At 38.4% G+C, this 26,354-nt stretch overlaps 1 protein-coding gene across 8 annotated transcripts in view; it reads left to right on the top strand.

The window, feature by feature from the left end:
• Window positions 1–26,354, top strand: part of LMO7 (LIM domain 7) — a 132,938-nt gene that overhangs the window by 20,202 nt on the left and 86,382 nt on the right. For all 8 annotated transcript variants that reach the window (XM_074815517.1, XM_074815512.1, XM_074815516.1 and 5 more), the window contains exons 2-3: window positions 15,997–16,067; window positions 20,093–20,162. In XM_074815517.1, the coding sequence (XP_074671618.1) occupies window positions 15,997–16,067; window positions 20,093–20,162 (141 nt within the window). The remainder of the gene's footprint in view (window positions 1–15,996; window positions 16,068–20,092; window positions 20,163–26,354) is intronic.

The raw sequence follows: 26,354 nt of genomic DNA, 5'->3' as shown, positions 1-26,354 counted from the left end.
AACATGAGGATAAAAAGATTATTTGGTGCTAAAACACTCACTGGACACTGTTCTGCTGTCTTTCTGTTCCTTAGTCAAAAGTGTTATCTGACTGGGAGATACAGTCTTAAATTCATACTGCTTGTAAATATTTGATCAAATACTTTATTATCTCCCAAGCCATGGGAAAGCAGCAAGTCTGGCAGAAATAATGCAAGCTGTAGGTGCAGTTTTATTTTGAAGTGTGTCAGGCGTTATGATGGGAGAGGAAGAGCAAATGTTCTGTGGTAAGTACAGTAAAGGTCCATCCCATAATCCTCAAGGTCAAGGTCTGAGAGCAGATTCCTTATCCAGGAGGGAAAGAGAAGTTTAGAAGTTGAGTATCATGATGGACACCCCCTTGTTTCTTTTCCCCTCTGAGTGTACCTATCACTTAAAGTGGTATTTTGCTGCCTTCAAAACCTTTCCAACCAATATAGTCATAATTCATTCAGATTTACACTTTTTATGTATGGAGTATTTAGAATATAATTTCTTTACTAACCAGTACTGTCAAAATTCAGTATAGAGGCCTAGACTTGTACACAATTAAGAGAGCTTACTAGTCTACTGCAGTGAAAATGCAACTTAAACAGAAAAATAAAAAAGTGCTACCTAAAACTGGTTGTTTGAATAGTTTCAGATTAGCAATAGTCTGTATATTGGTGTGCTTGGTGGTTTTGCTGGTATCTGTCATAAAAAGCTGTCACAGTTTAAACCCAGATGGCAACTAAGCACCATGCAGCTGCTCGCTCACCCTCCCCCACCCCTGGGGAGTGGGGGAGACAGTTGGAGGGGTAAGGGTAAGGAGAGTCTTAGGTTGAGATAAAAACAATTTCATAATTGAAATAAAATAAAATTTAAATAATAATGGTAATACTAATAATAGAAAATACAAATGAGTAATGCACAATGTGATTGCTCATCACCCAGTGACTGATGCCCGACCTGTTCCCGGCTAGCGATCCCAGAGAAGAGAGAATCCTAAAACCACAATCCTGGAAGTGAGAGCGAGCTTCTCAATCAACCTTCATCTACATACTGAGCGTGACGTTACATGGTATGGAATATTCCATTGGCCAGTTTGGGTCCATTGCTCTGGCTATGGTCCCTCCCAGCTTCTTGTGTACCTGCACACTAGCAGGACATGAGAAGTTGATAAGTCCTTGATTTCTTAGCAACAACTAAAAAGATCAAAACATTATCAACATTATTCTTATATCAAAACACAGTACTATTCTAGCTTCTAAGAATGAAAAAAAAAAAAAAATAGCTCTATCCCAGCCAAAGCCAGGACAGTATCCACCCCTTATTTCATACCATTTATGTTATGCTGAGTTTCCATGTTTTCCAATACATTCTAATTAATCACCATCTTTTTTTCCTGTTTTTGATACATACACACAGTATCTCTACGTCATCCCTCCAAAATGTGTAGTGAGTTAATTTAGTCCATAACTTTGGGTTCCATCTGTCATGACAGTCCTTCAAGGCAGAAGGAATGAGACAGAATTTGCTCACTCAGTGGAGTGGGTGTCGTTGGATGTAGCAGCAGGATGATGTGTTGTCTCTGTTGCATGCTCATACCTGGTGTATCTGGCACGGTCCATGCTCATGGTCTGCAGGTTGAAGATGTTGATCTTGAGTAAGTTTCTGGTCACCAGTTGCTGAAACTAGTCCTGACTTCTTCAAAGTTCCTTTTTCATTAACCTGGGTGATTTTTAATATGATGCCGTTAGTATAATATATATCAACCATGACGATAATGGTATGCAATGACAGGGTTATTTAGCAATTAGCTTCATACAAGTCAATTCATCAGCTATTTTCACCCAAAATCAAATTCCTTTAAGGCACACATCAGACTCCCCCATCTATCTGCATTACCCACCAAGTTCACTGAAGTCCTTGGGCAAAAGTGCATTCTCAGAGAAAGATGATACTGGGATGGTTTGGTAGCATATGTGGAGTCCAGATGCTAAAAGAACAGGGTATGTGTATTTATGTAATAGTCAAATATGCAGCTTATAATAAATGACAGGATGATAGGGAAAAAAAAGCTTGGGCACTTTTTTTTGTGCTTCATGGTGTAAAGTAAAAGTGATTTTCCAATCATTTCTTTACCCTGCATAAATGCAGTTATTGAAAATTCTTAAAAAATTATTGTCAAAATAAATTCCACTTTATAACAGCAGAGGTCAGAATATGGCAGGAGAAATGTGAGATCAGTTTTTCAGTGACACCCAGATTCTGTGTGAATTCACACCCAATATCAATACAGGTGCGCAAACTGAGGCCCCACTCTTGGATAACACTGGCTGGCCTAAGATATATAAGTTTTTAATAGCATATTCATGGTTACATGCCTTAGTTAAAAAGGCATTATATATATTTAACACTTTGGTCTTAACACAAGCTTGACTGACATCCAGCTTTTTCTGGATACATGCTTCCCTGTCATACTGTATATTACAAACAAAGAAATCTTTAAGCAAGCAAATATTTTTAAAAAATGGTATATGAGGGCAGGAGGAAGTGGTAGGTGATATTCCTCCTTTCTGTAATGATTTCTGATGCAAGAGAACTGTTTGTGAAAAGACGTGTTGCTCTCCCTATCATTTTTTTTTACCATTTAATTGTAGAGAAGGCTAGAACTCCTCTACTCTAAATATGAAAGTATTGGCATCCTCCCTCCCCACCCTGTAAACCTGCTGACATATTTGGTACAGGTCACTGTCAGACCAAGGATGCTGGGCAAGATGGACAACTAGTTTAACTCAATGGGATAATTCCTTTGTTAGTCTGTAAACATTGTGCAAGTGGTGTTTAAATGCTTCAAGCTGAAATTACATCCAACTCTTTGTTCTAACAGAAAATATTTAAGAGGACGTGTGTCCAATAAAATGCATAATTTTGTGATGCCCCCCCCAAAAATGACACCTTGTATCAGAAATAAGAGCAATGATACAAAGTACCTGGAATTTTGAATTAAAAAAAAAAAAAACCAAGACATCATTCTGCTTTGATAAAGCAGTGACCTAATGTTAAAAGCGCTTCCTAGTTTTGTTGTTGTTATGGTAGGAAAAGTGTCTTCAACTGCTCTCCTGAGTTGTAAATAAAATGGTAAAAAATTTGATGTAGAAATGGTAATCACGTACCAGATCAAGCAGCAGAAACTGGCATAACTTCATGCAATATGTATGCAGGAAACTGTTTAAATTGGGGGCAGTCTATGCTTTGTCTCAGTTGCTAGGCAAAACTTCAGACATTCTTGAAGTTCACATGCCCTGGAAGGCAGCTGGTCATAGAAACCATTGTGGCTCAGACCTGAAATGCCTGAGGCATCATGCCTACGGTAGAAGAAAATCTCGGTCTTCCAGGACATAGATATTATCTGTCTATGAAAAACTGTATGGGTTGCCGATAATATTTCTCCATTTAATGCATTGTTATTTTTAAAGACAAAAGTAAGTTAAACTAGAGACAAAAAATGCCCAAAGTACATGCATCTTTTTATAATTCAAAAGAGCGTCTTTTCTGTGGTTACAAGGTACAAGCGTCGTCCCGCTGAATGAATGGCACAGAGTTGTCTTCCAAGATTGTTTTTATTGCTCTCTGGATAGAACATTTTCTGGTGCAGTTTGCCTGCTTGCATCTCAGTGTTTTTCTTGTGTGTATTTTGTGGGGCTTTTAATCACTGTGGCTATATCATTAGCGGAGGTTACGTGAATAAATGTGAGCCAGCCCACTACAGGTTGGAACCTCTCTGGTTTTTCTACACAGGACTTAAGGTCAGTGTCTTTCTTTGAGAAAGGATGTATCAGACATATGCCAATAACTTAATATACTGTTGGCTTTTTTCCATAGGAAAATAAATGGATTTTTTCAGCAACATGGAATTTTCTAATGATATAAAAAGGGTTGGGTATTGAGGATTCACACTTCAAGTGCTTAATGGGTTGAATATGGTAACTGTGGGGTAAATTTCTGCCTCTTGCAGGGTATGGAATTGCTTACAGAGAGTCACAAACATTTCTGCAAGGATGTCATAATAAATATAAGAAAATTATAATTGTCTTTTGTAATAAGGGGAAGATTGGCTGCTTTTGACTAGTAATTAAATCCTACCTTTGGGCAGCGTACATAGCAACCCTGTGTAGCTGCTATGACAGTTTTATCTTGGTCTCCTCTGAACACACCCAGGTGAGGAGGCAAGCACTCTGTCAAACCAGTTTGGCTCCTTAAATAAATAAATAAATAAATAAAGCTGCATTTGCAGAGAAGCAATAAAATGATTGAAGGAAGTGTCATGCTGGAGGTGGTTGAGTAACGCTTGGGTTGTATCAATGCTCAGCCTGGATCAGAAGTGGAGGGGCTAGTGATGATGTCAAAGAGGAAAGGTAGGAAGGGGGAAGCATTGGAAGAGTTTGGAAGAGCAGCAGTTGTCACTCACAGCATCCCTTCTGGACCACAATCTCTCCTACCTGCTCTTCACCTTAATTCTTTAATTGAAATTCAGCAGTTAGCCCTGCGTGGGGCCACCTGACTCTGACAGCTGCTAACGCTTCTTCTATCTGTAGCTTTGCAAACCAAGCAGAAGAGTTCCATGGAAAATGAGAGTTTACTAGTGTATTTCGCTTAATACTCAAATGACTAGACTGGAATGTTCAGATAGGAAAGGCAGATGACAGGACAGTGTGGTGCAGAAAGAAGGACCTTTTCATGTCATCTTTAATCTAAGTAGGGTGAAGTCCTGATTTTGAGGTCAATAGTAGCCTGATCCCTCATTTCTGTTAGCAATGACATTTTATTTTTATAAAGGCAAGTACATCTCAAACAGTAAAGAAGCTTTGGCAGGGGGCAAGTATATAATTAGGAATAATGGTTGAGTAGCATAGGCTACTGTTCAGAGTGTTACCGTGTGTGCTATGAGATGACAGAAGCATCTTAAAGGAGGCACAGCTGGAAGAGGATCCCCTGAAAAACTGAAAGCTGTGTCAGCAAGCACAAAACCACGTTCGCTTCGCAGTTCTCCAAGTATCTTAAAGACACTATGGTAACTTGCTTACATGTTCATCAAAGATTCCTTTATATTTAAATCCTTTCTATTTAAAAGGGTATACTTGGAGACAAGAGTTGGCCAGCAAAACTTACTGAGCCTAAATGTTTAAACTCCTTTGCCCAGACTGATATTCTGCCTCTTCTAGTTGTGCTCCTGTCATCTTTTCAGATGCCCGCCATCCTTTTGTGGCTCCCTTGGACTTCGATTTCCTCCGTAGCCATCCTTCCTCCTCTGACTGCAATTATTTAATTTCTTTGCTAGAGGCAGTTTCTTTCATCTCCTGCCAAGGAGAGGGACTACATATAAGCACAAAGCCTCTGGTCATATGTCGTACCTGGCGTCTCTCATTAGATGGTGCTGCGCAGCAGTGGCAATGTCCTCTGCCATCCAGCGCTGTAATATAGAAGCTCATTGCCTCTAATGCAGTGTATTGCTACGAGCCTTGGGAAACGGAGCCTTCAAAAGTATCAATCCCAGCTTAGTAATTTAGTGCACGTACAGTGTGTTTCAAATATTCCAATATAATTATTTGTATGTTTTTATATTCCTTTAAACTTCAGATTTTAAAAATTCCTAAAAAACACACCACAAAACCCCCCAAAATACTATTTTTCTTGATGTTGCAGTTCTATATAGATTCTCCTATTGCTTACTCAATCTCATTTCGTAAAACGTAAATGTAGTTTAAAAAAAACCCCAACTACTAAACATAGTGGTATTCAAGAGCTTTACAGTCTTGCTTTTATTTTGATTTGTACAGATCATATCAGTGGAGTTCTCTTAAGCTTCCCCCTGAATTATTCCAACTCCAGAGAAGAGCATAATATTGTTACAGCTGAAGTCAGCATTAATTTCAGTGACTTCCACCTGATGGTTTATTTCTACATAACCACTGCTAGATAATATTGAAATTTCTAAATGCTGTTGTTTAAGTGCCGCAATTAATGCCAAGTGCCATAGTTTACTGGAAAGTGGCAACATGACTATTTTTTCCAGACTCCTTATGTGACACTAATTGCCTCTATGGTGTCTTTTGACCTTGTTAAATGTTCATTTCCACACAATTTCTTTGCTCGCTGTTCCTCTGTTGCCATGTTAATGAGCTAAGTAAACCTAGTGAAATGTGTTGGAAACCTGTGGGTGTAGGAGATATAAAAGTCAGGGGGTGTGGGGATGGGAGGGGAGGCACGGCGAGAAGACTGTTGGTTCCCCAAACTCTGTGTGTGCACACATGTGTATGTGTGAAAGAGAAAGGGGGGAGGTTGATGAATGTTTTTTGGCTGAAGTTGGCTTAAACCACGTCTCGGTATGTATGCTGCTCAAAGGACTGCTTCCAGTAAAGGTTGAAAAATTTGAAAAGATTGACAGATCTCCAGTAATAACAAGAAATTACTTCCATGCATGAATAACCTTGCTAAACACATGAAAGCAATTGTATCTAAAGCATTTCCCTCTTGTGTGTGTATTCTTTTATCTGATGCCTTTTTCCTCCTCCTGCTGAACATATTTTCAGGAGCTTGAGGTTAGGTCCCTGGTTCGCTCATGGCACTGGCACTGCCCTCTGGAGATCCACACATATTTAAAATATATGAAAAATCAAAGTATTAGATACACCCAGGATCAAAGCAGTCAATCTGTAAGAGATAACTGTATTTTAGGGCAGAAGTACACTCTGGTTTTGGCCATTTCATTCGGTATCTCTGTATTGCTAGGGCACTTACATAAATAATCCCAACAGGGAGCCGCTTGCAAATAGCAGCAGAGTTTTAGCATATTTTTCTTAATCACTGCAAGCAAAGGTCTTTCCTATAAAAATAAATGCTAACGAACTGAAAGCTGGTATTGAAAATTGCAGCATATACTCTCTGACCTGGAATTACAATAGTAGTAAATCTGAGCTATAAACTTAGGAAATACAAACATCAGAAGGCTTTTTATAGCTCACATTTATCTTTCATTCTAAATGAACAAGAACAAAATATTTAAAGATTCAATTATGGTGAAGTAGAGACAGTACTTAAAATACTAAATATAAAATAATAGATTAAAATGTTAGACAAATGTGATTTTAGTACCTCTACAGCAAAAATGTCTAAGTGTTTATTTGCTTTAATCCTTTCTTTACGTTTGCCCTAGACAAATGTGACTTTAATATCACTAACATTTTATCTGCTAATATTTCAAGTAATGCCTCTATATTAGTCAAAGCTTTTTTTTTCTTGTTTACCTGAAACCAAAGTGCTGTAGTTGTCATAAACTTTTTCCTCCTTTAGCAACAGTGATGGTATAGACAGATTTCGCATAGTTTTTCAAGGTGTTTATTATTATTATTATTGTTGTCTGAACCTCAAGTTCTTTGTGAGGGCGCGTGGCTGGCCATCCCATCAGTCACGTACTGCCTGGCTGTCAGGGCGCTGAATCACTGTCTCTTTGGGTATGTTAAGCCTCTCAAGAATCTGCACAAAGTCCAAACATTATCCCTCTCTCATCTGCAGCGCGCTGTGGCTCCAGCCCTGTGGTGCCCTTCCCTGGTGCTTGGAATGCCTGGCTCAGTTGCTGTGGTCGTTTTGGGGCTGGGGAGAGGTGGTGGGACGTGTGAGGGAGTTATGTGGGGATGTCTTTTTCATTTTTAATACTATACTAAAGCACAAAGTCATCTGGGTGATTGCAGGACACTTTCTAAACATAAACCCTTCACATGGGCATGAGGAAGAGAGTGGGAAAGGACACTCTGGGGCCATTTCAGGACAGCAAGAAGATCATGGTTTTCTTCTGTGACTGGACTGCTCAGCCAGCCCTACAAAACCTTCTTCTGTCTGTGGTTCATCTAAGTCTTCTTGCAAGTCCTCTCTTCTAAGCTGTGTTGTTGCTGTTACACTTCTAGTCTTTTTCTTTTGACATCTTAAGGGAGGTGTTGAGAACGTAGTGATTTTCCGTCCAGGGCAAGCTTTTTGTATGCCCCAGGTGGACACTATGTAGGAGTCCAGCTGAGACACAGCTATGCATGGATTCATTTATCTCTTGATTGTTTATTCCCCAGCTTGGAAGGGTGTTAGCAACTTGAGGTCAGGTAACAATCAACACAGTGCTGGAGAGGTAGATGTTTCAGAAAAAAGATTAAAAAATGGTATACGGAGTGACTGACTTTCACAATGGTCATGTTCAACATTTGGCTAGCATGAGGCCGCATATGTTATGAAACATGATCACTAAAAGGTATCTAAGCAGTAAACAGAAGTAGTGGTGAGCAGAGATTCCAGTTTATCTCAGCTGATCACTTTTCTAGAAACAATTCCTTTATAATTCTGTTCCCTGGGTATGTTTAACTTCTTTTTCTATGGCAGAAAGACACACCCAAGTCTAGTACGCCACTGCTATACTGTAAATTAACTTTCAGTAAACCTTTTTTTTTGTGTATTTATGGAATTCAGTGGTTGCTTTCTGGTTGTTTCAGGGCTGAACTGAATGTTTGGATGTTTGTTTTCTCATGACTACTTTATCCTTTTCCCTGTTTAATTAATTAGGAACATTTACTGTTAAGGGGCCCAATGCCACCCTTCTTCTACTGCCAAGCACTGAACTAATATGGAGCTTAGCTGGCAAATTTTAAAACAATAATGTTACTGTTACTCTTCTATTGTCTTGGGAAGGGGCATAAATATTCAGTCTTATCTGAAGTTAGTTGCAAATACATGTGAGAAAGTAAATGTGTGGTAAAGTTTAAATCAACATTCACTGCTTAGAATGGCAGCTTTAGAACTTTTTAGTTCTAGAACTGTGCATTTAAACTGTTTATGGAATTAATAGTTTCCAAATAAATCAGAAGTACTTATAGAATTACAATAAAATGTCAATGATTTGGTTTTTTTCAGAGATTGCTGGTCATTCAAATTTCACTTTACATTTGCAAGTTTTACATCCCACTGGAACACCTACCTCCATCTAGTTTATGCTGCCCATCTCTGCACATACAGTGAGACCTTTCTCATCACACAAAATAACGTATGTTAGTTTTCCTAGTTTGACACCTGTCAGTACAGTAAGCTTATTCATCTTGCTGTTTTGTGGGATGATCTTGTTTGTGGGGGGAGGGAAAGCTCAACTGAATTGATTGTTCCCAAATGTTTATCCTTCCTCTTTCTGCAGTATTGTTCCCCTAAGTCAGGGATTCCCTTAAATATTGGAAGAAAAACTTGACTTCCATCTTTCAGATTGTGTTTCTACATTTGATTTTACAGAACAGCTAAAAAAACCCCAGAGTGTAAGCAACCAATAAGCAGAGATCTATGCTTCTCTCGCCTACCACACGAGTAATTACATCCCTTCTTGCTTGCCCCTTATTCATTGTTTTTCTTCGTCTTTTGTAAAAATGTAGTTATATGTTATTTCAGGAGTCTTGTCATGTCTGTCCAGAAGGCATACCACAGTAAGACCCCATCATTATGTTGATGATGGAAAATAACAGTAAGATTTTTTTTCAATAATCAACCATTTCCTTTTATAAATTTCTCTTCTGATTTGTTATCAAAGGCCGTTTTAGCTGAAGATTGAAAAATTTCCACATCCTCTGAAATTAAAAGATGCTCAGGGATTTGGGGTATGGGGTTAAATAGGAGAGTATGGCTTTGCATTGAGCAATAGAGTGGGAATAATTCCAACTGAAAAACATTAGTTTATGGATTTTATATTATGGATATAAAGGGGAACATTCACATGGTCCAGCATAAGTCATCAATGGCAAAAATACTCATCTCCTTCAGCCTTCTTACTTTTGCTGTGCAGTTAGGTTATACAGCAGATTCCTTGGTAGATATTTTTCTTTTTATTTCCAGTCATTCTGTCTCTTTTCCTCAGTGGAGTCATGCCTGTCATGGATTTTAGCTGTGAGGTATGAGGACTTGAAATGAGGAGCTTCCTTTTGTAGAAATCCAGGCCTCCTGCGAAGTTATTAGGCTGGGCTGTGTCCTAAGTTCGCTGCTGGACAGGTGACTGGGAAAGCCTCTGTGGGTACCAGCTTCTTGAGCACTTGTTGCCCTCTCAGGAGTTTGTTGGACCATTAATTAAATTGTGATCAGAAGGTAAGATAGCATCACGGTTCCCTCTATGACCTTGGCTGCTTTGGACCTGGCGTCCCTCCTGCTACCGGAGGTAAAATGCCAGCAGTGTTCTCCCATGGGTGGTAGATATGAATGCCCACTCTTTCTGTACATCTTCCCAGGGCCCAAAATTCAGGGAGACAGATCCTGCTTGCCTCAGAAATGAGCTACTCTTTTCTACCTCTTAACCTTGAGAAATCTGGTAATCATTATGGTCAGGCTGTTTGCTGCAACACCAAAGGCTTTCTACCCAAATGGATGATTTTGCCACTTGTGTGTCCAAGATTGTGTGCAGCAACCCTCTGAATATGGTTCCTACTATCTGCCCTGTGGGAGGAATTTGGATAAATCAGTTGACTACTGGAGCAAATCGTGGCAATGTTAGGGTTTTTGGTTTGGGTTTTTTAAATAGAAATTCAGAGAGGAAGAACCGGTGGGGAGGAGCAGACTGGACGGGAAGTCTGCAAAGGCCAAACACTACAAGCTCCTTCAAAGCATAATGGCAGCATTTTTGACAGCTACCATGTATGCTATTCAAGGACAAGCTCGTATCCTGTGTGGCATTTGAACAGGACTATGAATAGCCATGAAAGGGGGAGGCAGGACTTTGGGTAGTGCATTTGAAGTGTCCTGCAAAGCAGCTATTCATTGTCACAGTCCAGAAGAACCAGCAGTTCCTATAGGAATGCAGGAGAGGTAAAAAATCCCTACTGCTTTTATATTACTTTTTTTTGGTGTAACTCTTCCTTTGTGACAGACCCTAAAAGATAAAATCTGTCAAGCTGAGGTAGAGCCTGTTATTGACAACTGTATATGAAGTGCAGTGGACTCAATGTATAAAAATGTGTCATGAATCTATTTCCAGGCTCTTCCAAATCATAGAGATGCCAGAACATTGGGAGTGTCTTGAACACTTGCTTGTTGGCTGTGCGTGTAGTCTATAGATCTCCATGTGCATCGTACAGTAACAGTACCATTGTGGAGTGATATATTGGATGAGGGCGGTTAGGGTCAAACAAGTGCTGTAAAAGGAGATATGTAATACTAAAATTATGTAAGGATGGGGCCATTTGCCATGTAGTCTGATCCAGATTTTAGTAACTGGGGTAGAGGGAAGAAAGGCTATTAGCAAGGTAGTAATTCAGACATTGATGTGTATGTGAGGTGATCCGCTGAGGCAGGCACTGTGACAGAAACTGGCAGGCATAGCCGAAATTCTGTAGTGGGGATCATATGGCAGCACCATATTCATAACGTTGTCCTGGTTTCTTACAGCACATGAGCAGTCATCTCTGCAGCGTGATAAACTTGGCTTTTCTTGCTGCAGGCTGAACTGGGAACCTGAAGTTCATAAATTAGTGCAGAGTCCTTGAGGTTGCCATCTGATTAATTGCTTGCCCGGTGAGATCCTTGCATGAGTCTGCATTAAGGCTGTTGTTATCATGTATGGTTCAGTATCTTTCTTGAATCTTCCATCTCTAACCTGTGAATCTTCCATCCCTAACCTGTGACCCTGCATCAGGGAGCTGTGTGCTTCATGCTGGTGCAGTTAGCATTTCTCTAAAATTGGTGCATGGGGTCCTTGTGTGGTTTGAGATGGTGTAGTCTACATGGGGCAGTGGCAGAGGAGCTCTGAATGAGACGAAGAGAGTAGAGCTGGCCAGTGTGAACTGCAGAGCCGTCTGGATGGCAGCGAGTACCTGGCTCCTCTGCAGGAATGCATCGTTCAGGTCACAGGCTGGGCATAATGCAGTGCTGTCTCCTTGCTTCTGAGCAGCCAGCGCTTTTGTGATGGAGAATTGGTTAGCCCGTGTGCCTGTGTATGTGGTGTGAGTCTTGCATTGCATGGGGAGAGTCTAGCTTTGGTGTTTCCACCACAACAAAGTCAAACTGAGAAACCTGCCAGTCCCTTGCACTTTGAGTAGCATGTGGTGGTATGTATGGTAAACCAACCCTTTTGAAAACGTCTACTGTCCTGCAGTAGAGCTGCCTTTCTGCTAAAGCCATTCAAACCAGTGTAAACCGTGAAAGTGACTTGACATGAACTCCATTAGTATTTTTTATTAACGCTGAAAAATCTCAACTTTGAATAGCTTTTAAGGCAAAGAAAGGCCTATTACGATCAGCTATATTTGGCTTCTAGTAGGACAAGCCAAAGAAATGTACTCAATGTTAATTTTGGTACTGAGGCATATAATTAGATATTCTTCTGTGCCATGTGCTTTTTTGTTCAGTCCATCATGATTTTGATGTCATGCCATCTTCAGAATGGTTGATCTTTGGTTATTTTTTCTTGATTTGCCTCCTCCAACAGGAATCACAGCAAACCTGAAATTAAACTGGCCCTCTGTGTGTGTGTGTAAGCATTTTTAAAATGTCTAAATTTAAGTAAAGACTTGATTTGCATACTGTTTGAAGTAAATTGCTTGGACCTGGCAATTGCAAGTTACTGAAGTATTAAGGGACGCTGTCTTAGAAAAATAAAATCAAACTGTTTTATAGCAGCAATTATATGCGATTTTATGGTATAGCCTTTAATTATGTCATTGCTGTCTTTCTATCAAAAAAGCAGAGAAAGAAGCAGAATACATTCAGCTGAATGAAGGAGAGAAAGGAGACATAATTTGAAAAGAGATGTTGTTCAAACATGGATAAAAATCGTGTTTGCAAGATATTTCCTTTATTATTTGGTGGTTCACGTGGCCTAAGTGTTTGAAAAATTGTCCAAAATCAATTATGCCTGTTACATAAGAGTACCACACCCAGTATAACCAGTTTTAATGAATAAACAGTGACTCACAAATCGTAGACATTGTTTGAAGATGTAATATCTGAGGGTGGGATTCACTTTGTCTTATTAAGTTCTTAAAAGTCAGGGAACTCTAAGCCAGTCCGTGGCTTTCCATTTTTTTTAATGATACCAAATTCCTATGTAGTCTATAATAGTTACAGCTGAGCTTGATGCCTTGCAGTGGGTGTAAGCCAGATGAAAGTCTGTGCTGAGAAAAGTCTTCTCTGTATGAAAGCAGGGTTTAAAATGGAGTACTTAGTTTTGTGACATCAACAAATTCAAGGTGTTGTGCAACTTGGAAAATGTTTTCGTTTCAAGCCACCAGTGTTAAATTGTTCCTTGGAAATACCTTTTAATTACTTAATTATTAGTTACCCTTTAAAAGTCAATATTAATGAAACCTAACTAGGCAGTACCAATGCTTTTATTTTAATGTCAACAAACCACGTAGTTGTCAAAATCTGTGGGTCACAAGATCGGTCTGACAGCTCTATCCTGTATATCAAATCAGTGTTGATTGCCACAGTGGCTGCACAAATAACTTAGTCAAAATACTTCCAGTGTAATATCCTCTAATGTAAATTTAAGGGGTTTGCAAGTCTAATAGTAGCATTTACAACCTTGTACTCAAGTTGGACTCTCTTGGTGTTCAAGGATGGCTTCTAGTTACCTGAGGTCATGTGCCCAAAGACTTTGTGGTAGTCAAAAATGCTCCACACACTATTTTGGAGACTGAGGAGGTGGGTTTTTTTGTGGAAAAGGCCACAAGATGTGCCATGAAAGCATGATAATGAACTGCAGCATGACCTCCTGTGTGCTGGAGGGGCTATGCTGAAGTTTAACATGTCTTCAGTAGCACATGCTCCTTGACTTCTTGAGAATTTTTTTCAAGAGTGATCTCCTTAGCTACATGCTGCAGTTCTAGGATTATAATTTTTTTAAGGAATTTCAGCATGAAGGTTGTTTGCAGATATATGAGATATTGCAGGTTTGGGATGAGCCCAACTCTAGGTGAAGGAAACATCTCACCATCTATTGCATGCATGACTTAGCAGTAAATTGTCTATATAAAACCAAACGTTTGGACTGTGTAGTCCTGTAGATGTCAGTGAGAGCTCTAGAATGAAAATAACTTTTGGACTCTAAGAATTGTTTGGAGTTTGAAACATAACGATAAAGCTACACTCACGTCCTACAGCCCCTCTTAAAGTACAGTTCTGCTGTATGACAGTCAAACTTCAAGTTTCTAGCTTGCAGAATGAAGAGCTTAATTTATAACCCATATTCCCTATTACCTAGGGAACACAAATATTTATATTTAAACTTTCAGTGCTGTTATGTTACATTGGCTAGTTTCCTCAAAATTATTATCGCTGAGTATAAAAATTTGGAAGCAAACAGCCATATTTTATGTGAGATAAGGGTAATTTTCAGATGCTGTGTTTTTAAGTGATTTTTGAAAATTATATTGCTAAGATGCAACATCTACTCTTCTACAAGAACAGACTGTTGTTAGAGGAATATTGTATAAAATGCAGTTCTCCCAGGGGAATCACTATCCTCCTTTGTTGTTAAAAGTTTGGGATTTTTTCCTTTCCCTGAGTTTTGAAATTTTTCTTACCTTGAGTTGATGTGCCATTGTTCTTTCTCTCTCATTATTTGTTAAATCTTAGAAAAAAAACTTAAACCCAAAAGAAGATTTTTGTAACATCTAATTTTGCCCTCAGTAGGGAGATTGAAATTACAGCTTTTGAATTAAAGAATAGCCTATGTTAAAAGTAATTACTTAAGTTGTAGGATTTCTGGTTTTAGTATACTTCCTTTTGCAATTTAGAAAAAAAATAGTAGGGTGATAATGTGACAGATCCTTAAAGAGCTACATCCTCTCCTTTGCTCTTTTATCAAGCACAGCTCATTTGTTTCACTACTAATTTCCTTAATTACTGTGGTAATCAGTAGCTTTGGTCTGGATGCATGCAGGTTCCACGGCATGTTTAATTGTGTGCCTGCAGTCCTGTGCAGTATCAGGGATGGTCAGGATCCCCAAAGGGAGGTTCATAATTAGCTGGTGACTGAACCTGGTGACCTATAAGCTCAAACGAATACCCTTCCTTGTGTTTGGTTTCTATACCCAACTGGGACAAAAGCCTCTTATGGACTGTTTTAGGAGTATTGGGTCTTTTTCTGACTTGTGTGTGCGTTACTAATCTGGATGTTTAGAAGAAATCTGCCAAATTTGGCCCTTTCAAGGGATATGGGCAGAGGGGGGATCTAGTAGGAAAAATCCAAGTGAGTTTAGACTTGAGCAGGGTGCTGCATTTATGGTCTTGTTTGAGATGGAGGGAGTTAATACCAGGAACAATTTTTTTTTTGGGGTGGTGGGGGGCAGGGGGGGAACAATTTTACTGAAAACCTGTAGGCAGTGCTTTTGGCATTGGGTATCTTAAGTCCTTTATAAGACACCGTTCTTGTTCACTGCTTTTCACTCTTGAATATAAAAAGTAGTCCTATTAGTGTAGTCCTAATGCTTGCCAAGTAATGGGAATTGATGTGCATGTGGTAATGCAGATTTGCTGGAGTGATTCTTTAGTCACAGTGCCTTAAAGTGCAAGTGGCAGCGGAAAAAAAAACACAACAAAACTATTAAAATACTTTGTGCCAAATATCATGAGTATACATGCTGCTATATGAAGTAGGAAATAAAAGACTTTTTTGCACTTCCGTTTGAAATTCATTTTATGCTTTTTAGTGTGGCTGATATTGCTTTAGAAAATAGTAAGTATTCACACAGAATTTAACTGAAGATTTGATTTACACTAGAAGAAACTACTAGAAGATGTTGGATCTGACTTCTTTTGAGGCATAAAGAATTGATTTTTAAATACTTATTTCTTTTGAAATTAATATAAGAAAATAATAGATATTATGTACTAAGTGTTGAAAATATTTGTTTTTGTAGTACTTAAAATCAAGACTAGCAAGAGTATATCTGTGTGTGTCCAATTAACTCCCAATTCTTATTTTTATAGACAGTTACTGGGAAAAGCTTTGGAACCAAAGACTTTCGAGCCGCTCTGGAAAATGGAGTCCTGTTGTGCGAGTGAGTATTGACTGACCGATTATAAAAATCCTTCAGGTTAACATCAGTTGTCCTCTTTCCTTGCTGGCTGATGAAATTTTTTTTTTGAATACCAAAAATATTATGTAGTAAGTAATTTTTTTTTTTTTAAATACTTGTTGTTTGCTGTGGGAAGGTAGAACAGCTTTCAAACATCATCTCTCAATATACCTGTGTTTCATATGTTGTCCTACACACTTCCTTGTTTATTAGCAAGAGGGTCATGCTGATCCTCTGGCCAATTGATTCGTTTTATTGGTTGTTATGCTCATGGTATCGCCAGGCTTTCTCTTCAGCTTGTGCAAGGTAGCGTGGCCATGGCTGGGATCAAGGCACTCCTTGTTAGCAGTTATATCCCCTGTTGTTGTTGGGGTTTGGGTTTTTTTTCTCCCATCCCCACCCACCAATAAGAAATCATTGTAAATTCTGACAGTTATTCTCTAAATCCTGAAAGCTACCTATTCCTACCAGAGAACTTAACACTCAGAGAGGTTTTTAAAAGTACTACATTTCAGAAGTGAATTTTACAAAATTGTAAATTAAAGATAGCAGAGAGACATTTGATTTCATGTGTCTATTACTTACTAATACTGCTCTTATGCTTACATGCAAGTATCTCTAGAATCTATTGGATGTGATTTGGCATGCTTTATAACAATGTTCTTTTTTTTCAAAACAGCAAATACTTTAGGATGATAAAAGTAAATGGATTTGGTCTCAGCATAACAGAAACATGTCGTCATGTGTGTGCGCATGCAGTCCAGGTTTCTGTACTACGTGGACTGACTTAGTTATTGCTTTCAACAACAAACTCTGACCTCAGCTTTTTCTGGAGTGCTTTCTCCAAAAAGCTTCCTTATGCTTATATATTATAGGCTTGACAATAATGGGACTTGTCTGGTTTTGTTGCTAGACTGAGTCAGAGGTGTAAAATATCCACTTGTCAGGTCTCTTCCACATATCTGTAATCGGCTTTGTACTTGCTGGAACAGATTTCCAGGACTGGAAGTGGTGCTAATCCCTTAGAATTTTAAGGAACGGCAGGTGTAAATGTCATTAAAACACCAGTAAGAGAGAAATCTCATTGGGGGGCTACCTGGGACATTTGAAAAAAAATCTCAAATCTCAGAGCCACTCTTAAATCAGTTCAGCCAAGCTGACTTTTAGAAAATATTTATAAAAGTTTAGTTCTATTTTTTTTTTTTTTTTTTTTTACTATATATCAGAAATAACCAAAGGCAACATTTCTGCATTTTCCCTTCTGTGAATATTATTGTGTTTTCTGTCCTTGCCTTTATTTTTCTCTTTGGGCCCTTTGCCCATCCATTCTATCTTGCTAGTTGCTTCTGCAGTTATCTCTGTGATATGGGGGAGTTGGTTCATTTGGAATGATGTTGTAGAGATGGACACTGTATTTTCACTATTTATGTAAACAAATGTTAACTAGACTGAATGTGGTAGTAAAAATAGTTTATACTTTTAATAAGAAGGTATTTTTTCAGGTATGTATTTAGTGGGATGTGTGTATTGCATTCAGCTGTAACTTTTAAATAGTGTCTTTAATAATTGGCAGTGAACTGATATATTCTAATCCTCTGATATCTTCATTGTTGATGCTTATTTGGCAAAAGAATACGAGCCTCCATCTGCCAAATGCAAATCAGTTAAATTTATCTGTAATTAATAGCCATATGGAAGAAAAACATCCTGTAATTTCTTCAGCTGAGCATCTTGCCTTAGGAGACATACAACTTTCTTTAAAGCAAAAGATGCCTCTTTATGTTGCACTAAATCATACAGCTGTCCTCCTGTGTCATAATTTTAAATTTGACATACTTGAAGTACAGAGAGAAGTGATTTTCATAGAAATTCTGTGGAAACAACAAAGAGCAAGATGGGAAAGGTTTTCAGATGTCCAGTTTTCACTGAAGTAATAAAGTGCAAGATCTTAAACAATTGAGACAAACTAGACATGGCATTGTCCATTTCCTTGGTTCACATGTGACATAGCTAATTTAGTGTCCATAGATATATTGTCTCTGGAGATGGTATATTTGACTTACACTGTAGCAAGTAAGACCTATACTTGCACCACATGTTTCTGTAGCAGTCCAATTCATTTGGTCTTCTTAATGACCAAGTAAGCATGTTGAGTGCTGTAGGAGTCTGGGCCACACTGGGAGAAAGTTAGTGCAGACAGAAGAATGCAAGGACGAAGACAAGGCCAGCAAAATAAGGCTGGCAAAAACACACAAGATAGCAGATAAGTGAGAAACACCTGTGGTCAGCAAAAGCACACAAGTCTGAGCAAAACAGGGTATGAGATAAGGGAGTTTTGGCAAGTTTTGGGCTGTACGTGCTAATTGCAATTAACCAATGCAAATGCTTGTAGAGGCGCGTGAACAGCGCGTGTAGATGACCTGTAGCCTATTAGAAGATAGATGAGTGCGTGTACGGAACTTAGTAGAGTATAAATGTAACCAGAAAAGGAATAGAATATATATATATAATAAAAAAGATGGACGACCTGATCATCACATTGGTGTTGCGTCGTTTCTGTTCCTGCACGGAGAAATAAGGACCCCGGCTAATGGTGACTCCGACAGAGTGCTGATCAGCAGCTGACAAAATAAAACCTTTTACATTTAACCAGATCTCCTGTATATACGTTAGAGGAAGAAAGTCACTAAAGTTTTCCTGATCACATGCTACTTAATGTTCTTAAGTACAATAAAGCAAATAAAAATTATGCATTTGCAAGATGAAAAAAAAAAGGGGGGGGAGGGGGAAGACACAACCCAAATATTTTTTTTAATTCCACCTCAAAAGATTTTTTTTTTTTTTTTTGTGGAAAAGTCATCAAATGTATTTTGTTTACTAAATACCTTAATGCGGTTGAAAAATCTCGGGACCTGCAGCCATTATTTTTTCTTCTGCAGGCACTTAGAAATCTATCTTCCATTCCAATGTGTATAGGTAAATTCTGTTCTTTGTGTTTGTTTTTGAAATACATTTGCTGCTCGAGTTTTAAACTTCAGGTCCTGACTCTGCATTAGCGTGGGTAGATCACAAAACCTTGCTGATGCTTTGTGGGGTAAAGGGTCTGGACAGACAAGCAGCAACAAGAAGAGGGAGGAAGTCCAAAATCTTCAAAGGTATATAAGCAGATGAAGTCTGCAGGGTGTCCTGAGGTCCCTGTTCTCTGTTGATCTTGTGGTCTAGTGTGTAATTTGGCGAACCACAGTATTTCCCTACCTCTGTGACTGAAAACCTGGGTATAAAGGTACAAGGAATTCTGTGCCTTATCCTCACTGCAGAACAAGGTATGCATTGGGGCTTGTGTATTCAACAGTGATGTGTTAGTCTGTCCTATCTTCTCAGTTTAGTTATGAATTTTATATAAAGCGAGAGTGATATGAGGCACAATCTCTTCTGGCTGAGACTGAAAATGACTTGCATGTGTGAAATATATGCCAAAAATGATTGTTGCACATATCATACTGGGCTTGATAGCGTTACGAAAACGCGAGTTGATTTTCTTATACTTAAAGGGGTATCAGTGCTTTTACACTGAACTCTGAAAATTAATATTCTGATATATTTTTGACATCAGAAATTTTATGTGAAGAAAATCTTTAAATGGGAAATTTGAGTCTAATTAACATCAGCATCCACGTAGTAGAAACACAGATCCATTTCTGCCTATGCTTACCCAGGCATTTTCTTTTTGTCTTTCTCGCTTTGCCATTCCCAGAAATCTCTCTCTTTTTTTTTTTTTTTTGTGTGTGGTGTGACTTGTCCCATTTTTGCTTCTACAGTCTGTTGTTGCTTGTCACTTCTTGGAAAACTGATTTAAAAAACAATTTAGGGGGTGTTAATAGATTCAAATTTACTTGGTTCAAGTCATATAAGTTAGGACTATATGCAGAGTGTTTCTTCATAAGCATTGATACTCATGCTTAAATAAAGTTGATTATGTAACAGAAAATCATATGACTTCTTTTTAGTTTGATTAACAAGATCAAACCTGGCATCGTTAAGAAGATCAATCGTCTGCCAACTCCAATAGCTGGCTTGGTAAGTAATGACACCAAATCTAATATCTGGGGTATGACGCCAAGTTCTGTTTGTTTTTAATAAACGCACTCTTGCCTATTGTTTTTACATGGTCTTGCTAAAAAACCTACTAAGTTTTCAAAATTTTAGGTCCATTCCCATTTTTGTTTAAAACTGTACCGTTTATGTGTGTTCTTAGACTGCAAAGGTTACCTGTTCTGTGATTTGGATCTGTAACTTTAATCAGCTTGTCACTGCGTGAAGCTTCATCATCCCCAGATGTATCAACCACTGATGGCTCCTGGGCACAAGCCTATATAGTGTAACTTCTCTTTATTTAAAGGCCACCATCCTATTTTATATTCACAAGCCACTTCAGATGACCCTTTATTAGGGAATGTGTAGACTGGGAAATGTTCTGTGTAACTGAAGTATTTTTAGAATCTGCTTCTCCCCACCCACAGCAAAGCTTAGGTTGCATTAAAATAACTCTGATGATGCGAAGATCTCTCTTTAGGCTTCAGTTGAGGGATTTGCCAATGTTTTGTCTGTAAATCACGTTGGTGGGGTAGGGGGACGGGAGGTGGAAGGCGGGGGGATACATGTAATCATTTTCACAGGAAATTTAAAAGATTTCCTGTATGCTGTTTGGCAAACTTGCTGGTCAGAGACTGTAGGATAAATTTTGTAGCTATTTAACCTCAGAAACTGTAGGTAAACAAACTCAAATATTTTTTTTCTTCATATTTTTTTCCTACAAAAGCCTTGTTGGCTGTTCATGTCACTAGGGTACATAGGCCACTTAGTTCTGTCACCAGAACTATTAGCCTCATCTTATAAGGCTCAAGGTCTTTTAAGACCAAGACAGGGACATATGCATGATTCCTGTAACAAGTAGAAGATCCCACTTTATGGTAAACATACAATCTCAACATTAGGGAAAGTTACCTGAATTCTTAATGGGAGTAGAATGCAAAACATCTCTAGACATTTGTATTTATATGTTTTAATGGGATGAGCCAACAAAACATCTGCTTTTGCTGGTCAACTGTATATCTCTTTAGAGAAAAAGTGTAGTTAACTTGGCCAGAGGTCATAAGATTGGGTTAACGTGCCATATATTATTGCACAAGCTGAGAAAGCTCATTTCCACATCAAATGAATGTAAAAACTATTAGTTGCCTTTGTCCCAGAAGAGCCCAGGATATTAGTCTGGTGAATAACAAGTGCTGCACATTCTTTTCCCATGAGGCATGCAAAAAAGAATTCAAATTAAACCAAAATCATTCTGGGGAGGACAGCACAGTTATTCTATCAGCAGTTTGATTGCCTAAATGGCCTCTGAAGTAGCCATTTGATCCAAACCAGAAAACCATAGGATAGATTTCATTTTTGTGGTGACTTAAGTGTTGTCTTGAATCATAACTGTAAGAACTCTCATTTTTACATGCATTTTTTTCTTTTTTCCAGATGCAAAAATTTGGAGTATTCATTAGGCATGTAGTTTATGTTTTACTTGTAGTGTATTATCGGTTCTTCAAGTTGTTTCTAGTTCCTACAAGTCTTCAAAAATAAAGGAAAGGGGAGGAAGGGTGAATGATTCTCATAAACCAAAATCATCCAGTGGTACTGTTAAAATACCACTTGAAGATAGTCATTGAGAGACCTGATGTTTTGTGTTAACTGATGGAAAAGGTTTTACATAAATGCTTCAGTTTCAGAAGATCATGGCTGAGGGCTGTAATGGGAGGGTTTCAGAAGATGGCAATGGTGGGAGGGGAGATGTATTTTCCCAGACTTGAGAGGAATGTGCTCAGTTAGACTAGCTTTGAAGAGCCCAGCTGTCATCCTGGCTTGTAAAACTCAAACTAAAAATGATAGGTTTGTGTATTTATAGAAGAGCAAGCATTGGTACCTGACAGGCTGAGGATACTGTGGCTGATGAACCACAGGATTTAGAGATGGAAAGAGCTCACTAAGAAATTGGGTGATAGGCTTGCTTGCCATGTTCTGGAAATATTTTCATTTTTTGCAAGTTGCTTCTCCCACAAATCTGCTTCTAGATAGTGTTTTGTGTGGCTCCGTATATATACTTCTATGGCTCTCACTTCTGCTGTTTTCAATGTCTTTCAGTCTCTCATTAAATGCTCCCCACCAGGCCTTTATGAGATTTAGAAATTGCTGCTGGTAGGGGGAATTATTTCTGGGTTGTTTTTTGTTTTTTTGTTTTTTTTTTAACTATATGGAGATTTTAACTTCAAGAGATGGCATTTTTTTTCTAAAGGATAAACAGATGCCGCAACTTGAATTTCAGTCTTGCAAATCCTGTAATCTGAAGATCTTTTGGTCATGTTCTTTCTATAGCTCCTCTCCATGGTCCTCTGGACTCATGTCCTCAAGTCCATTTATGCATTCAGCATTGGGAAACTAGCATCCATTTCTCTCCTGGCTTTTCTGATTAAAAGGAAACAACAAACCCATATTCTTAACACTTTTGTGGTAGTCTGGTTATCAGAAGAAAACAAATGCTTTAAAAGGCATCTTGTTTCTTTTTTCCTCTTTTTTTGTGTGGGGTTTGGTGTTTTTTTTTTTCTTCCCCTCCAGGAATTTCTTCAGGCTTGGTTTTGTTCTATAGGGAGTTAATATATTTGACTTCCATATAAGTGTGGTTTTTAAGCTTTGTGTTTACTTAAAATACTTGTCAGGGGTTGTTTGTTTTTTGTTTTTTTTTTTTTTTTCAGCAGTACAGAAATATACTGCTCAACAGGCATCTTTGGCTGAATCTCCAGAAGGGTTTCATTATATAGTTTCTTTGACTTCATGGTTATTTTAAAAAAAAATTTCTTGAGTAAAATACAAAGTGAAAGCCTGTATGAATAATGAAATGTTCTGTTTTATATGGAGTATTGTGTGCTATACTTTTTTGTATTGAGTTAGGATGAAGTACTTTTTTAAAAATTAAGTAGTATTAATTTGTTATGTCATATTTACTTTTATGACACCTTAATGATCATAAAATCTAATAGGGTATTTATATTAGCAGGATCACCTTAATTCCAAGCATATTTTAGACAACTGAAAATAAGCCTTAGCTTTGACCTTTGACTATACTGCTGTCTAGCGATTTTGGGTGTGGATTGCAGTGGTTCAGGTATAATCGTGGTGGAATGGATAAATAAATACATGTGTTTTGGTGATTAAATACTGAAATGAAACTTGGCATTCAGTAAACAAAAAATGATGAATTGGTACCAGGCAAACTTAAAAAACTGATTAAACTTATCCCCAGTTTGTCATGGTGCAGGAAGGCTGGATTGCAGCTTGCATGGAAGGGTTTATTAAAACTCTTTGGGAAGGAGAGTTGGACCCAACCATAACTTGATCTCCATCTAGCAGCTTACTGCTGGAGCCTCGCTGCTCCATTTCTCTTTGGAGGCACGTACATTTCATGGTTTGGGTGAGATCTAGCCATTGCCTTAGCCATGTTTATTTACTCATTTATGTTCCAGCTTGGGAAAAATGAACTGCTTCACTGAGATTAAGGCAAGTACCAGAGCAGTTGCAGGGAAGTGGTGGTCAAAGATGGGTGACCAAAGAAGCATCCATGCAGCTCTTGAGGTGGTTTCCTAAGCAATGAGGCATGCTGTCTGCAGGGTGCAAAGGGCCAACTCCAGCAGTAGTTGCAAAATGTGCCAGTTGCTGCAAGTTGATCTTCAACAGTGCACGGCAGGTTTCAGAGACAGTGATGTCCCTGTAGGTTTCCCGTAGGGAGTTAGTTGACTCTTTGGTTTGTTTGATTTCGTTTTGGCTGTTTTTTTTTTTTTTAAAAAAAAAAAAACATTTGTTTAAAACCTTTGCACTAAAACAGTTTCTGGAAAATGAAAATTTATTTTCTGCTTATCTTTCAAACTGCCTGAAATACAGTTTGTGTAAAGAGCAATGCATATATTTTCCCTAGTAGAGCAGAGCAGGCAAGCAAACCAGCACAGAGTAGCCGTTCCTGAAGCCCTCTGGCATTTCTGGGAGACATGGTAAGGGTAACTGAAAGGTCAGAGGATTGTGGAAGCTGGGGTTTCATTACGCACAGTAGTGAAAATGCAGTCTGCTTTAAGAATACACTTGTGAAACAGAGATAGATTTAAAGAAAATTACTCAAATTGATAAATCTTGCTGAGTTCAGATCCCGCAAAATGATTTTGCTGAGAGTTCTTGGGGTGTGGGGGTGATGGAAATAAAATGAATGCTTAGCAAAAGCAAACCCAGAGAAAACCTGGTTCTTAATAAAGACAGGCATTTGAGCTTGAATCCCAGTATGTGAGATGGTTTGGATATAATCACACAAGGGGGAGGACTTTGTGGTCTCACAACATATTTTCCAACAAGGCTCTACAGAGCATTTTAAGGCGCATCTCTGGCTGCAGCACTGTTGTTCCCCAGAAACCTCACGTTTCCGACTCAGTTGGCTGAATACAGAGGCAATCATGAACTGGGTTGGAAGTCATAAGGCATCATGGGACAGCAGGAAGATGAATGAGTTTTGTGTAGTATATGCAAGCTCAACATATCTGTCAGAATAATACATTGCTCATTGCTCAGGATAAATAACTGTATGCTCTGTAACAAGGCAAAATTGTAGTTGAAGTAAGTTTTCATCTGCGACCAGGTGGTGAAGTAAATTCAGAGTTAGAGTTGATATCTCCATTGGATAGTGGTAGCTAATGGGAACCTTGCCTTGCATTGCAATGTACTGATTTAGTTGTTCAAGACCATCTATCGTTCCTTGCAGCTCCTGTGAGTAAGATGGAAGTGCAACGCTTTGCTCTGTGGTTGGGAAGTGTTTCATCACATCAGAGGTGTGAGGGCTTCAGTCAAACCACAGGACAGAGAAGAAAACTATTGGGTTTTAGAATTGTAAATGAAATTCCATTAGAACTTTCTTTCTGAAGTTGGTCCTTCATTTCAACAAGTAGAGATGTTGCTAACTCCGACTCTCTCAATGTGAGTGCTGGATGAATATTATCACCGAATGTCATCTTCATTCAGTTTTGGCGGAGGGGTTTTTTGGTGAACTTTTGTTTCCCTTTCACACAAGAGAATAAAGGCACATCTCTAGGCAGTCCCAGGTTTGAATATGTGCATGTGAAATACTATAGAGTGGGATTTTTTTTGTTCTAGTGGGGAGTTAGGTTTCCTTTATGGCGAAGAGTGTCTAGATAGTTTTCCAGGCAGGATTTTTCAAACGCTTATCTTCGTGGTTCACCAAGGCCCAACATGCCCTTCTGACAAGTGCTACTCAAACATCATTCCCTCTCTTTAATGAAATCTAATGTAACACCACTACCTTCTATAATTTACTTCTTTAATGTATAAGAAGATATTAATTCTACTTGCACCAAGACAACCACCTCAAATAGTGGGGGAGAGTCACTTTGTTACAGAGATCATCGGCATGTACCTCTTACACCAGGAAAGTAGGGAATAATAAAGGTAAGAAGGGAGAAATACAAAAGAGAGCTATACCAAAATGAAAGGGGAGATAGACAGGGGTGGAGAAGATAAAAATGCTGCCATTAAAAAAATTTTTTCTGATCCTTTGTACCTAACACTTTGCAAACTGTGGAACCGCCCTGGTATTTCCTTATCTCTTGTCATCAAGTAGAGCTGGCCAAAATTTCCTTTACTGTGGGAAAGTTTTCTTGACAGGGCTTTTTTTTTTGTGTTGCAGGGGAATGGCATGCAGATGACATTTTGACTTTATTATAGGACCCTTTTAAAACAATTTTTCTGGTAAAATCCACACTTGCAAAGTGAAGATTATTTCAGTTGTATGTTTTATTTAGGCCTTGGCTACAAAGTTCCTTCTCCAGATTACTTAAAATCAAATTACTTATGTTTTCCAATTAAATTTAAAAATCTGATGGTAATATTAATGTGAGAGGTTTTCTTTTAATTTAAAAAAGAATCTGTTTTTTTTCAAATCAACTCTACTTCCAAAGTTCATTCCTTCATACTGAAAATTCTGACTGTTTTCTCCTGCTGTTCACTTTCTCGTGTTTTATTGGTCCATGCTTTCTTGCTTCTTGCATTTTTTATTCTTTTTAAAAATAATTTGAATTTTTAAATATTAAACTCCTGCTCTGTGAATTTGCCTAGTATGGTCTACATTCGTAATATTAATAGTAGCTTGTCTGGTATGAGAAAATGAGTATAAAA

This window comes from Strix aluco, chromosome 2 (assembly GCF_031877795.1).
Source record: "Strix aluco isolate bStrAlu1 chromosome 2, bStrAlu1.hap1, whole genome shotgun sequence".
NCBI lineage: Eukaryota > Metazoa > Chordata > Aves > Strigiformes > Strigidae > Strix > Strix aluco.
This window is presented reverse-complemented; position numbering and strand designations above follow the sequence as displayed.